Here is a 14,941-nt window from a genome sequence, read left to right on the forward strand (position 1 = left end):
CGGCCGCACCTCATACGAAGCACTTTGTGAACACTGTGTCCGAGCTCTCAGAGGTGTTTGTGTTCAACTGAAACATTCATCTGTTAAGGATAAGAGGATCAGAGGGGGCGGCTTAGAAATCAGGCTTTTGCAACACTCCTCCTGCTGCAGTAATCCTGCTTAAAATCCTCAGGTAAAGGCTGCAATACCACTGTGTAAAAATACTACATTACAGATATACATCCTGACCCCTGGATTCAAAATGTTGGAAACTTTTGACTGTAAAATCTATCCTTAGCATCTTGGGTAGAAAAAGGAGAGAAATAAAATAATAAATAATAAAATTTAGCATGAAAAAGTCGATACCTTTACCTTCAAACCGTACTTTGAGAACGCACGTTTCCTCAAATATCCATAGCTTCTGCACATAGATGGAGCATTAGCGACTCAGTTATTGACTGTTTGCTGAGGCCTTTGGTGCAGAGTGTCGATTTCAGACTATTAGTGTGGCTTCAAGGTCAGTCAGTTAGCAAACAAACAGCCTGTGCAGCCTTTTGTTCAGTCTTTATTTTCATCCAGGAAACTTTTTTGCTATCCATATTTCTTAACTGTTCCAAAAGGAAGTTTATTGTTTCTGTGTCTTCCTGCTTTCTATGCACCTTTTCCTTGATTGTGTTTTTTTGTTGTTGTTGTTGTTGTTGTCTGCTCTCCAAAACACCACAGTCTGCTTTGACTGCCCTTTCATAGTCCAACCTTTTAGCTTTAATTGATAATAAACGCTGGGGGCAGTGGGTTTTTACCACAGTGCATTTACGCGCCACTATATGCCACGTTTTACTGCAGATTTACTGCACCACAAAATTAAATATACCTTCAATTTACCTTTATGTGAACAAGGTTTTCAAGCCCATCACTCTTGGTGGTTGTTGCTGGTGAACGGGGGAAGCTTTTTTCACCATTTTGGTCATTTAGGTTAAATCATCTGAGAACTTACAGACCTCTGAAGTGTTGTACTTCATAAGATTATTACATGTGAAGTCTCAAAGGAACTGCTTATTATAACACTGCAGATAAATATAGTGTAGTAAAAAATAACAACATCCCCTCTGAAATGTAGTTAAGTATAAATTAGCACAAAAATTTGTACTTAAATACTTAATTACAGTTCATGAGTAAGTATATTGAAGACTGTAATCTATTATTATGTGTCAGAAATTAAATTAATTTGCTCTTGAGATGACCCCATAAATGACCCCAGTTTGGAAGTAGTGTTTACACTGATGATACAGTGATTAAAACTCTTTTATTATGTAGTTATAAAATATTTTAATATAGATTTATTAGTCTAAATCATGATCTAAGTGGCCTTCAGTGCCCTACCTGTGCCAGCAGTGCAACCGGAGCACCTCGGCGACGTTGCCGCCCAGTTGCCCCCGGAGCCCAGAGACCAGTTGCCGGTTGCATAGCGGATGAGCGGCGGTGGGAGGAGGATCGAGATGCCGGGGAAATAAGCGACAAAACGTCGACTCGGATGCCTCCCACCAAACATCCGCGTTTGAACGGCGACACGCTATGATGTGAGTAAGAAAATTGCGTTTAATTACAAGAATTTGCGTGTTTTTTTTGTCAGCATTTAACCGCTAACGTCGACACCGAGTTTAGCCGTTTGCTGGACCGTTGGGCTTGCTTGCAATGAGGGGGTAACGTTGCCAGGTTTGTCGGCGTGAATCCGGAGCTTTTAACGCTCTGTGTCAAACCACTGCTGCGGTAACACGCACTGTAAACTGTATCTACACTCAAAACGTCCATTTTTTCGTTAAATGTGCTAAAAGAAAAGCTGCATTACAGTGTTTTGTAAACAGCAGGGACACGGTTCTGGAAGGGTCCGGTGGTACAAAACCGACGGCCGTCCAGCACATAGCCGGATCCCACGCCTTTGTTTTCTGTTGCGTTTAAACGGCGACTAATTCGTGATATAATCAACATTTACAATTAACAATCCGGATAATTTCGAGGTTTCTTCTCCATCTGATTCACACGGAAGCTAAAGATGTTATTTTCGGCGCCTCCATGTCTGGCAACGATGGGAGCCAGTAAATAGCCGGAGCCCACACACAGCTCCGTTATGTTGTAGTGAGGCTTTGTTTTCATATTAATCAAGCCTGTAGGTGCCGTTAACACAGAGGAGAAATATACCTGTGTAAATGTAATGTTAGTAATGTTAATGTAAGTTATAGATGCCTTTATTTTTATATTTTCATATGGTGTAACTGCCTTTAGCTGTGAACACGTATTAGCTGGATTATAATGGATGAAAGCCCAGAGTAAATGCTGGTGTTTTGTGCTGTTGGGTAACTATGAATGGATGTTAGTAAAACCACACAGGCCATTACTGAGGCTGCATGTAAGCTAAGCCTCAGTGAGAAGCTGTTTTTCCAGATTGGTAGTCAAATATAGCCATGCGAGACTTTATTTTATTATTTTATCATTTTTATTTGACCAACCGATTAATCGTCTGTTGCAGAACAACAATAAAAGCCCATCAATAATCAGCTAAAAGCATGGTATTCAAAATCCTGCAAGGATGTGAAGTTGCAACCTCCAGATTCTTTGTATTTTTTCATGATAACAACAATGCAAAAAGAAATAAAGTTTGTTAATTATTTAGAGCTTTTTTTAATCAAGTATTTTTCAAGTAAAAGCCAGAGCCAAGCCAAACATTGTCTGGTGCCAGCTTTTTAATGCGAGGATTTGCTGCTGCTCCTTCTGTTATATCACTGTAAATTGAATTTATTTGTGTTTTAGACTCATAGTTGAACAAAACAAGCACTTTGATGGTGTCAGTTTTGGCTCTGTGAGATTACGAGGGCCACTTTTGTCTATTTTTTTGATGTTTTACAGGCCAAACCTTTAAAAAAAAAAATAAATGAATCATTAGTTGCAGTCCTGTGTTCATTTAAGGGCTGGTTACAAAAACAGCCTCCTTATCAGTTTATTCCAGCTGCTGAACATCAAGTCCCGAACAGGTACATGTTGTTTTGTCCTGTGTTGTCTCTGATTAATAAATGCCACTCACTTTCTTGTTTTCAGTGAGATGTTTGAAGTCACGGAGCTGAACACCAAATTGCCTTCAACTATCAAGAGATAGCCAGTGTGCAAGATGGAGACCCAGGAGGAATGACAAAGTCTCTTCCCCCTCACCGACATTCGGAGAAAATGCACTGGACCGTTGGATACGTTTTTGTGGTCCTGGTGTCCCTTATCACCTCCCACACCGCCGGGGCCTTATCGCTGGACACGGATGGAAACCGTACACAAACCGGCAATGTGACAGACGGTGGATTTGTCCCTGGTGTGTTCACAAAAGTGAGCCAGATAATTGCCCGGGAGGGGAGCTGTGCGCTGATTGATTGCAATGTCACCGGAGACCCGTTCCCCAGAGTTCAATGGTTCAACTCCCATGGAGACCGTCTGGACACGGAGGCGACTGGTGAGTCAGATTGTGTGGTTACTTTAAACCTGGTTTCCTGTTCTCTTTGTCGTCAGCGTTGCCAATCACTCAATTATAATTTCATCAGCAGAAAAGGTGTCAGGTTTGTTATTTACTAACAAGGCTTCTGAAAAGTAACAACAGGACTTTAAGGTCAGTTTCTTAACTGTAGTGAGTTAGTCAGTAGTCATTACTTGTACTCCATCATGCATACTACAGGGTTTCTCCAAGGAAATCATGGAGGGCCGGTGGTTAGCCACCCACATTCTTTTTTTTTTTAGTGAGTGACGACCTAAAGACAGCAGCCATACTCATTAAATATATGTCATTTGGTCTGTGAAACTGCAACCATGCTCAGATTCTCTGAAGGCTGATGAAAAGTGTCTACAATTTTTACAGTGTTAGTGGAGGTGGCCTTACTCAACAAGAACCGGGGGAAATGCAGCACAGTAACATGATGACTGTGAATAACCAGGTTAAAAATACACTCACTGATTTTTTTATTATAATGCCCAGTAGAGCCACCCAAAAACTACAAATCCCACTCAGCCGGCTGAATGGGATCAACATGGTTCACATACTGTAATTAAAAAGACCAATAGTTAGCTGGGAGGCAATTTAAAGATGTAGGTACACTACATAAAAAAAGCCATGCAGCCATCTCACCCTCTCATGGAAAAAAACAAATTTAAACTCACTACACTCATTAAAAATGAATTTATTTACATTTTGATGACATTGGTTACGTAGTACACAGCATATAGATAATGTATAGAGGACACTCACACCACAGCACACACCAGACATGTCACCCAGACAGAGGTAGAAAGTAGTGTACCGCTGCCAGGATGTTTTCATCTGAGGAGCAAACATGAAAAAAATGCTGCTTTTACATGATTCGACACTGCAAAATAGGACACTGGTGTATCCCGATGCTTTGATACACACGAAGACACAGCCGGTGTGTGGGCTTATACAGAAAACAATAGTCACAGGTGGATTCATGCACTTCATTCACCATGGAGGGGGGAGGGGAGGGGGATCTCTGCAGTTAAAGCAACCACAGGAAGTGTTGAAATGTTTCTCTCTCTGGTTTTGGACAGAAAGTTAATGTTAAACTTGCGAAGAGACAGAAAAAGCAGCTGCAGTCAGTTCACTTTGTGTTTCACGGCCACTGTGCAGGCTCAATATGATGATAATCTGGGGTCGTCATCGTGAATGCAGCTACTCGAGCTCATCAATTGATGTTAAGTCGGGTCCTGAAATGTCATCTTCTGTTCCAGCCGAAAGAGTTTCCATATGTAATGGTATTATCACAAGAGAATGAGGATTACCTGCAGTCAGAACAAAGACGCTGGCCCTGCAGCTTATAACTGGGTGTATTCAAGGCCACTGAGATGTTGGACGATAATGGCAGTTAATGCTCTTGGCAAATAAAAAGGAAGAGTGAAAAGACAAGACAGGAACTGAAGACCTTGTGCACAAGGTTGGTTTTAGTCCTGGTTCCACTCTAATACACCACAGACGGGTTTCTTTGAATGTTTAATCAAAGTGAAACTCGACTTCTGAGCACGCGAATGGGACGGCTTTGTGTTCCTGAGGGAAATTTCGCTCAATCATCGCAAGTTTTGTCCGGCAGCAGTGATTATTTTCTTGCTGTTATGGCAGGCGTTTACCAGTTACATTCAGGAAGTCATTTAGAAAGTCTTTTTTTTTTTTTTTGACTAATGATTTTCATTCAAACCAAGCCTCCTTCATCTATTTGAATATTGTGATTCACCTCAGAGGGAATGCCGAGGGAAGAGTCGTTTGTTGTTTTGCTGCTTCTCCTGAGCCGACCTGTTGAAACCTGTTGTCAGAGAGAGGAGAGGCAGCAGTGTTATTATGGCCCACAAACCCAGAACAGCGACTGAACCATCAGAGCGCTTTACCCCTGGGTTACACACAACTATATTATTAGGGAGTGACAGACTTTTCGCCACAGCAGTTTGCCCAGTGATAAACAGCTGTTACTTTAAGAGCAGTGTTTCTAACCTGCCCTCGCTGGTTTCCTCTGCTGATTTCTGTCTATTACTCAGGCTCCTGAGTGTTCCCCCCCCCCCCCCTACAAACTTGCTTGTAGTATTGGGCAGTACATCAGTCACATCACATGATCCAGCGGTGGAGATAAAATTAGAAACCTTGCTCTCACATGAAAAGGCGGATGGGCAGAGTGCTGTTGTTGGCGAGGCTGCTTTTCCTGACTGCTCATTCATCTCCTCCAGAGGATACCAGCGTGGGAAGTTGATGGTGCTAGCAGTATGAGGGCGGTCTCGTCCAGACTTCAGACCACAGATTTAGAGACGCCTTCTGTGATATCCATCTGTACTCCCACACTGTGGAGATAGAGAGTAGTGGAGGGGGAGTTGCTGCTGAATTCACTCAAACTTTGTGGACAAATGCTGCCCTCGAAGTCGTCCGCGAACCGCTAGTTCAGAGTTCAGTTAAAAAGTAGTGCTTCATTGCTTTGAGTATGGTTACATTAAATTTCATCCACCTGCATTATGACAAGGTACAAAACACTGGCGGATAAAACTGAAATTTTCTGTACTGAATTTGACATTTATTGACTTAATACACTATGATACATATGAAGCTATAGCCAGCAGCTGGTTAGCTTAGCTTAGCACAAAGACTGGAAACAGGGGAAACAGCTGGTGTGGTTCTGTCCAAAGGTAACAAATCCCACCTACCAGCACATCTAAAGCTGAGTACTGAACATGTTACATCTCATTTGTTTAATTCAGTGTGAAAAAGACTGTTGGCTTTTTTTTTTTACTGTAGGTTTTGTGGTGAGCAGTAGTCCAGCACACAGCCCCCTGTAAAATGGAAACTTGTAATCGTTCTGTGTTCTGCAAATAGGGTGAACTGACCCTTTAAAACATGTTTTCATGCTTGTTTATCTTACTCCACTTCAGCATGTAAATAGATTGTTCTTGTTTTGATCAGGGACTCAAACCTCAGCACTCAGAGCAGTGTTTCCTGATGAGATGTAGCCGCGCCACCTGTTTCAATATGGAAAGCATTAAAAAGTTCACTGCTGTTCTCTGGACTCAAGTCACAAACACAGATGAAAACCATGCTCATTGTTCCCTTTAAAACCCATCGACAGATTTATCTGGTATTGAATATATGTACCTTTACATTTCAGAGCCAAAGATTGAGATCAGCACAGGTGGAAGCTTAGACATGAGATCACTGTTAACACTGCTGTCTCAAGGACTTTTCTGTACACCAACAAATTTCTGCTAAGCCTTTTTTTAACTCGCTTAAATATGTGTGCCAAACAATGTTTTCTTTAGTTGCCGGGCTCCATAAAAGGAGTCAGAACAGTGCAACGTAAGCAAATCTGATAAAGCAAGTTCCTGTTCGAAAGCAGCAAACATCAGCTGCAGAAACACTGCAGAGGAGAGTTTACTGTGGCATCACTCAGCAGAGATGAACAGATGCAGGGTTTAAAGTTTGATCTAAGTCACTTAGTGGGTGATGAATAATCATGTTTGTAAAAGCGGGTCAAAAAAGTGTTGTTCTTCTCAATCACTCAATGTAGTGACCTGAGAGTTATTTATTCTACTTTATCAGACGGGTTTTGAGAACTTGCCAAACAGTAGCTGGTTATCAGTTTTATATAAAGGTCAACTACAGTTAATTACAGCTTGGGTTTCATTTTTATAGTTGCAAACAAACCTCCTGGTGAGCCAAACAAAGTTGGAAGAGAAGAGAGAAAAAAAGAGAAAATAAAAACCCAAGTTGTAATAAACTACAGTTTTGTGGTTGTTTGTCCTTACAGGTGTTTGCTGTATTCATAACATCTGTCTGTCTGTCTCTGTAGGTGGGAAGTGGTGGCTGCTGGACAGTGGCGTCCTCAACATCACCAGCATCGAGTTCGCAGACCGCGGGAAGTACACCTGCATGGCGTCCAACGTGCACGGCAGCTCCAACTGCACAGTGACACTACGGGTGGTCTTCACCAACGGGGACATGGGTGTGTACTACATGGTGGTGTGTCTGGTCACCTTCACCATCATCATGGCCCTGAACGTCACACGCCTCTGCATGATGAGCAGCCACCTAAAGAAGACAGAGAAAGCCATCAACGAATTCTTCCGCACCGAGGGCGCCGAGAAGCTGCAGAAGGCCTTCGAGATCGCCAAGAGGATCCCCATCATCACCTCAGCCAAGACGCTGGAGCTCGCCAAGGTGACGCAGTTCAAGACCATGGAGTTTGCGCGGTACATTGAGGAGCTTGCTCGCAGCATCCCACTGCCGCCGCTCATCATGAACTGCCGCACCTTCATGGAGGAGATCCTGGAGGTGGTGGGGGTGGAGGAGATGAGGCACACTTTTGTCAGACAAGCACCAGAGGGACGGCGTGAGGCAGCGGGCAGGGTGGCTTCCATCGGGGCAAGAGACGTCTTCACCATCCTGCAGGAACGGGAGAGAGAGCGAGGGCGGGAGAGGGAGCGGGAGAGGGAGCGCAGTGAATCCCCCGCCGCCGACTCGGACAACTCCTCAGTTCAGGAGCAGCCGCAGCAAATCGCCATCCAGGTGTCTGTCCACCCGCCACTCGCGGTCGGAGGTTACTGCAGCATTGACGCACCACCTCAGCCAGAGACCACACCCTCCTCACCACCTCCCTCCTCCTCCTCCCCACCACCAGCTCCTCTTCACCAGGAGGAGCAGCCTGAGGTGGAGGGGGAGCAGAATGCCGAAGAGGCCGCACCTGAACCGACGGAAGATAAGACCCCTCCCTGCCAGGTGTTTTATGAGAGCCACGTGTGACGGAACAAACCAACCCTGGAGGAACCACAAGTTTATCCTGCTATGCATTTTCACTTGAGGACAAGAAAAGGTCCATAAAACATTTTTAATTTCACATTTTGGAGAGAAACAATCACATTTTTATTTATCTTTTCTGAATGGAACAATCTCTTTGAACCTTTGTAGGCTGTTCTACTGAGAATAAACCGTGAGGTTTTTAAACACTTGAGCGTTTTTCTCACTCTGGTCTTTTCATGCTTGAATGTACATGGGAGGGGTAATCAATATTATTATTATTATTATTATTATTATTATTATTATTATTATTATTATTATTATTATTATTATTATTATAATTAAAGTAATAAGCAATGAATTGTAAAGGGACATTACCTGTGTTGAAATTTTCATAGCTCAGACTTATTTAAAGAATTAGGGTTCTTCAGTCTCGGGAGGAAGGGGGGTGATTTTTCAGTTTTTAGTTTCTTACAGTGCTAATTTTTATGACTAACTCCTGAAATCTGCCTCAAGCTGCTCTTCATGCCGTTTGTTCCAAACCACAAAAGCAAAGCTTCCTTCATTCCCTCAAGTAGTCACATCCAGCTACTGTTACAGCTGATCCGCGGTTAATGAATCATCCTGCTCAACTAGAGATGCATGCTGGACTGAAAAAAAAAAAAAAAGTTTGGTCCCAATTTCATGATTGTATGGCCTACTGTATTTCTGTAAACAAGTAAGCCGGGTAAACCTCTGAGTGTATAGTATATTTCCTGACAGCGTGTCTCACACACACACACACACCTCTGGGTAGAGTTTATGTTTCCTTTGAAATGTTTTTAAAAGTATTATTATATTATTACCCATTGTGGTGTGATTTTTGTTTTCCAGCTAGTTTAAATAGTGTTTAGAAAGTCTTTTGTCTTCTCTTGCCTCAGTAGAGAAGAGTAGCTTCTTTTCCTCTGTCATGTGCTGTTTTAGGGTTTTTAATTTGACTCCTGACGTGATCTCAGAATTGTCTTGCTTCTGCAGAGGCTTTACAGTACAGTTGCACTTCTGCTGCATGTGAAAGTGGACAGCGGAGATGTTTGACATCTTTCTCTGGGACTAAAAGGACTTGTTCTCTTTCTTCTTTGCTTGGCTAACAGTCCAGCCTGTGGTGGTCATGAACTGGACTCTGTTCTTTTACTGGTGCTCCTGAGATGCCTCTTTTTTGTAGTGGAATAAATGGAAGTGCTGTGTAGAAAACATTTCCACAGTTGTTCAGTTGTGTGGGTCTTTTATTTCTTTCAATTTTGCATATATCACTTTTTGGAATTAACCAGAAATAGGGGACTATTCCAGAAAGCAGGTTTAAGAAACTCTGACTCTAACGCTGAGCTCTGAGTTGATGGAGCCTGAGATGGGAAACTATGACTTTCCAGTTCCAATTGACCAATCAGAACAGAGCTACAAATCAGAACGTGGCTTCAAATCAACCTTTGCAACAACCAAAATCATCAGCTGAAGTTACTGATTTTTACAAAAATGTTAACAGCAAAATAAATGTTAATTACCCAAACGTAGCAACTAATGTAATTTTGATTTTTCTTTAAGTTTCAATAATATTATAATTTCATTTTCATTTGTGATGGCCACATTGGAGTAATATGGTGGTATTTTAACTATAAGTTTAAAATTTAATGGTCAAACTTAGCAGCTAATGTTAATTTCATTTTTTCATTTTCCCTTATAATTGCAATGTCAAAATTAGCAGCTAAAGCAATTGAAAAGTTAAGATTTCAATAGGAAATTCCTGTTCGATGGCCAAACTTAGAAGCTAATGTTAATTAAAAAATATTAGTATACATAGATACTACAATGGACCATTTAGCAGCTAAGGTTACTAAGATTTGATCATGTTGTTTACACTGAAGAATTACTATCCAGTCTCGATTTCAGTTTCACCATTCTACCTTTCCCATAGGCAACACGGGAAGGCAATGAAACTGTCACTGTTTCAGTTCAAATCAATATTGAATGATCTGCTTTGGTGTCTGACTAAAAAAAAATCAGAACATTGGGTGCTTATAGGTTTAATTATAAGATTTAAGATTGAATCCTCATAAGGCAGAAGCAGAGTGAGCTTAATAAAGTGTCAGGTTTCAGACCGACAGAGTCATGCATCATAGATGTGTTGTAACGGGACACGAGGAGTAGACATGGAGTCGTCTCTTTCAGCCATCTTTCTTTGTATCTGTGCTACATTCAAACTCTGATGGGATTTTTAACAAAAGGTGGTTTGTGTTTGAGAAAAGTGGAAAGCTTTTTTGATAATGCTCATTTGTGCAAGAGAACCACTACAGTGATTTAGTGTTACGTTTCTTTAAAGCTGGGGGACCTGCAAAAGAACAGAGGTGGGAGAACCAATTTAAATTTGTAGTCTCCATAATGCTATGGAGGGTATCATGCAACTGTTTTTATAAGCAGTTCTAACTATTAGTAAAATAAGTTTATGTTGCTAATTAACCTAACATTCACAAGGAGTACAAGCAAACTCTGACAGGTAGTCAAGAAGTGAAAACCAGTTTTTCCATGAAATTAAAGTAATCGCTTAACGGGGTCTTTAGGAACCAGTGTTATAGCACAAAGGATCAAACCATCGGATACTAAAATGTACCGTTCATTTTTGACCATAGAAAGCAGCAACATACTGAAAACACTCTGCTGATGAAGGTCGTTTGATACTGTTGAAAGCTCCAGAACAAGTAAAAAATGGACATTGACTGGAAATTATTTTAGTGATAAGCTTATTTATATTCTTATATATTAATTTAAAAACAAAATACCGTATTTTTAATAGAACGTGCAGTACAGTCCAAAAGTCTGAGACTCTGAGACTACTTTTTTTTTATTTTTTTAACCATCTACGCAAACATTACTGATAGATATTATATATTTTTTTGAGTTAAGGAATGAAAATGTTAAAATTTTGGCATTGGCCCAGAACCTCTGTATCTTGGAATATAATGGGGAAAAAAAATACTTACCAAGAAATGTCTGTTATAAAAGGTGAAGAAGTGACGGCTGAGTTTATAAACTGAAGAAGTCCCAAGACCAACCCTGTGCAACTTGAATCTTTTTTCCTTTTAATTTAAAACAAAATTTAATCTTTACATATTTTGTTTTAAATGTACAATCAAACAATCAATGTAATCATACATAAAATTCTTCATAATAATGCACAACTCTATCGACACTACCCATAAATTAAAAAAAAAAAAAAAAAAAAAAAAAAAAAAAAGGAAAAAACATCGAGATCAGTATGAAATACAACGTTAGGCAACACCACTGGTTAACAAAGATGATGCTCTGCTCCCTGTCAACCCACAGCAGGACAGTCACTGCAACGGAAAGACGTACACAGAATGAATCCCACCTTCCTCACTCACACACACACACACACACACTCTGCCGCCACTCTACAGGTAAGGTGCCATCTCCCCATTGCTTCATTTCCCTTCATCGATTACTTAAAAAGGATCACACACTGCTCTGAGGACAAAGATTAGTGGGAGTAAGCAGGTGTTTCTTTCAGGTTTTAGAACAAAAGTCGGGTGTGAAAAGCCTTAAAAACCTTTGCCAGGCACTTGGCAGACTGAGCACAACCTGCTGTGACCAGAAGCAGCGAGCAGATGCAGCCAGATGTTTTTATTTGATCTTAATGGTCGCTGGATGACTGACAGGATATGAATGAAGAATTTTATTTATTCATTTTTAACACAAAATTAACACATTTTGAGCTTCACGGTTCATTCTTGACCTTAGAAACAGCAGTTGACAAAACAATCTTGAATTAAGGTCCAGTTACTGACTCCAGAGCTTTTGACCGTGTTCAACACTGTGGTAGAGCTTTAATCTTTACACCCTTATCAGCACTTTTAGGATTTCTCATTTATGTTGGTTGAAAGGTCCAACTTTCATAAACATTGAGTGGAGATCAATTATATTGGAGAAACTAAATCCAACTGATGAGTGAACAGGACAGTTTCATCTCCTGTAGAAATTATGACTGTCGCTCTTTGTTGATACTGTTCACAACTCATTTGTAACCTCTGATGAAGGGTCTAAAGTTGACGTCCAAACACAACGGGCTCAAAATGTTGGGGGTGCCGCATTTTAACAGTTCTATTAAAACAAAACGTGATGTAGACAAGGTACCAAATAGATAAAATATCTCTTTACATTTTGAAATGTTTTGTATCTTTAATGTACAACTGAGTTTTTTTTGTGTAAAGTAAGATCCTTTCTTCCAAAGATGGATGAAGTATCCACCTGAATGTGTTGGGGTTTTGAGAGAAGATGCTTTTTAGCCTTTAGTTACTTCGATAAACTGAGGGGGGAATTAATTATCTACCAAACAATGTTTCTGATTGAAAATATAAGATGTTATTTTTCCTAAAGACATGGACAGATTTCAGCAAAAAGAAAACAGAAAACAAGAAGTCACCACGTAGCATCATCGTCATCTTTCTCTGCGTCCGCAACAACTTCGGCTGATTCATTTAAAACAAGTGCAGGTTTCCAGTTATGTTTTGCTTCAAGCTTTAAAAGTAGATTACAGTGAGATCAATAGTTCAAAAGTCGTAACAATGAGTTATAGTATGAGATGAAAAAGGAGATTTGGGAACTTGTTTTTTTTTTCCTGTAACCATAGTAGAACTCAACCCGGACACTTTTTCCTTTTTTTTTTTTTTTTTTTTTTGTCTCCTTACGTAAACACCCGCCTTGTTTGAATGGACGGGACACACACACACACACACACACACACACACACACACACGACACAGACAGACGCGCAGTTCAAGCTGGCTCAGAAATGATACACACACGCTCACAAAGGTCTTACTTTTTCACGTTTCTCCTTCTGAGAGGGAACATTTTTGTTCTTGAAATACCTCCCTGTCTTGCTTCCAGAGACACACACGCTCATTGAAGCCATCTCATTTAGACCTAACGTCCTCTCAGTCCCATGGTTACCTGGCTGGAATGTAGTGGCGCTAAGGGGACACACACACACACACACACACACACATATTCTCACACACACTTAATTCACAGGTAAACAATGTGGCTTCTGGAGGACGGACAGGTCTGGTGTGTGCGTGTGTGTGTGTGGGGTGAGGAACGTGATGGGTTTATTTTGTTTGTTTTAAACAGGAGCCTGGAGGGTTCACGGCCCCTCATCGCATCCCTCATCAGCGGTTCATTCTGACCTTTAACCCCAACCAGGCGACGCCCACCATGACCTCGGCAGAGACAGGACAAGAGTGAGGCACATGAAGAGTGCAAATGGGTGTTTCTTTACAGGTTAGGGAGTCATCTGTGTGTTTGTGTGGGTGCAGAGACAGCATGCATGTTTGAGGTGTCTGCAAGTGCAAAAGTGTGTGTTTTTGCGTGTGTGTGTGTGTGTGTGTGTGTAAAAAGTGCATTCCTCATGTGTGTGCCTTCAACCCGTGACCTCCTTGTGTCCTCAGCAGCCAGAATGATAATAAAGTCTTTTTTTTTTTTTTTTTATCATTGTCTTTTCCCTCTCATGGCCGGTCAGTCTCTGGGGGCCACAGTCAGTCGGTGAGGTTCAGGGTCTACTAAGCTGAAAACTAAAAAGAAAAAAAAAAACAGGATCCGAATGTCAGAGATTGGAGCCGTCCAGGAGATGTACCTCTTCCTCCTCCTCACTGTCGCCTCCCCCTCCCACCCGGCCGTCCTGGAAGGAGCGGATCAGTTGAACATGATGGACTCGGGATCTTGGTTTGCCATTTGAGCCATGTGACGAAGGATATCTTTTTTTGTGATAATACCAAGAAGCCGTCTGCGGGGGGGAGACAAAGGAGAAGAGGAACAGGAAAGAGAGAGAGAAAAAAAAAATGATTTAGAGGAGTGAGGAGGCGCTGGTGGTTTGTAGTGATGGAGAGAAAACAACATCGTGTTTTTGTTGGCGAGGAAACATCCAATCAGAGAGAAGCACATGATTTGAAATTTATTCCATTTTGGTTTGTTGGTTATGAATGATAAAATCTGGAGCCAACAAAAACACGAGTCCCTGAGGAAGCAAAAGTCAGCAGGAGGAGAGGACGGGGTGAGGCACTGGAGGAAGAAGAGATGAGAGCAGGTCAGAAACAGCACCCAGCTGCCCACTTCGGAGCAGGGTGTCATTTCAGAAACTGCTCCGCTTTCGGCTTTATGTAATCCGTCCAAAGAGAAGCTGGTGAGAAGAAGGAAAAACTGGATCCTACAGGGAAGACGGGAAATACTGAGGGGGATGCAGTGAAAAGTTAAAGCCTCTGAGAAGATCGAGAAGAGGAGACACGTCTCTGTCACAGGAGTCTGAAATCATTTAAGATGGATGTGGAGACGGGGAATTCGCTTTTGTCTTTTTATTTTTCCAGGATGTCCCACTTTGAGTTACATTGAATGGGAACTTCTTTTTGTCTGTTTGTGGAGCTGAACACAGCTGATCAGATACTATAGCTGATTACAGCAAAGACAAATATGTGGATATAAGCAACACTTTCTCCTTTACTTTTCTATATTTCTTTAATCTTTTTAAAAATAATTCTTAAAATCTTTCATGAGAAGCTTTGACATCATCTCTTTAAATATATCCAACAAGCTCTGTTGTGTGCATCTGATTAT

General features: G+C 41.3%; 2 protein-coding genes across 13 annotated transcripts in view; one reads left to right on the forward strand and one right to left on the reverse strand.

Annotated features, from left to right (window-relative positions):
• Window positions 1–1,397: 1,397 nt before the first annotated feature.
• On the forward strand, window positions 1,398–9,528 carry mfap3l (microfibril associated protein 3 like). Its single transcript, XM_071459039.1, has 3 exons — window positions 1,398–1,556; window positions 3,070–3,469; window positions 7,341–9,528. Exons 2-3 carry the CDS (start codon window positions 3,157–3,159, stop codon window positions 8,288–8,290), a joined length of 1,263 nt encoding a protein of 420 aa, XP_071315140.1. The 5' UTR covers window positions 1,398–1,556; window positions 3,070–3,156; the 3' UTR covers window positions 8,291–9,528.
• A 1,843-nt stretch (window positions 9,529–11,371) lies between these two features.
• Window positions 11,372–14,941, reverse strand: part of clcn3 (chloride channel 3) — a 68,341-nt gene continuing 64,771 nt past the window's right edge. For all 12 annotated transcript variants that reach the window (XM_071459021.1, XM_071459030.1, XM_071459025.1 and 9 more), the window contains one exon: window positions 11,372–14,117. In XM_071459021.1, the coding sequence (XP_071315122.1) occupies window positions 13,938–14,117 (180 nt within the window). In that variant the 3' untranslated portion in view covers window positions 11,372–13,937. The remainder of the gene's footprint in view (window positions 14,118–14,941) is intronic.

Source organism: Trachinotus anak, unplaced genomic scaffold (genome assembly GCF_046630095.1).
Source record: "Trachinotus anak isolate AG129_WGS33_773 ecotype Australia unplaced genomic scaffold, CSIRO_AGI_Tana_v1 ptg000023l, whole genome shotgun sequence".
Taxonomy (NCBI): Eukaryota; Metazoa; Chordata; class Actinopteri; order Carangiformes; family Carangidae; genus Trachinotus; species Trachinotus anak.

Excerpts from the sequence above, each read along its gene's own strand:
- mfap3l (XM_071459039.1), top strand. The coding sequence starts at position 3,157 with ATGACAAAGTCTCTTCCCCCTCACCGACATTCGGAGAAAATGCACTGG. Across the intron at positions 3,470-7,340 it reads TCTGGACACGGAGGCGACTG|GTGGGAAGTGGTGGCTGCTG; the intron begins GTGAGTCAGATT and ends CTGTCTCTGTAG.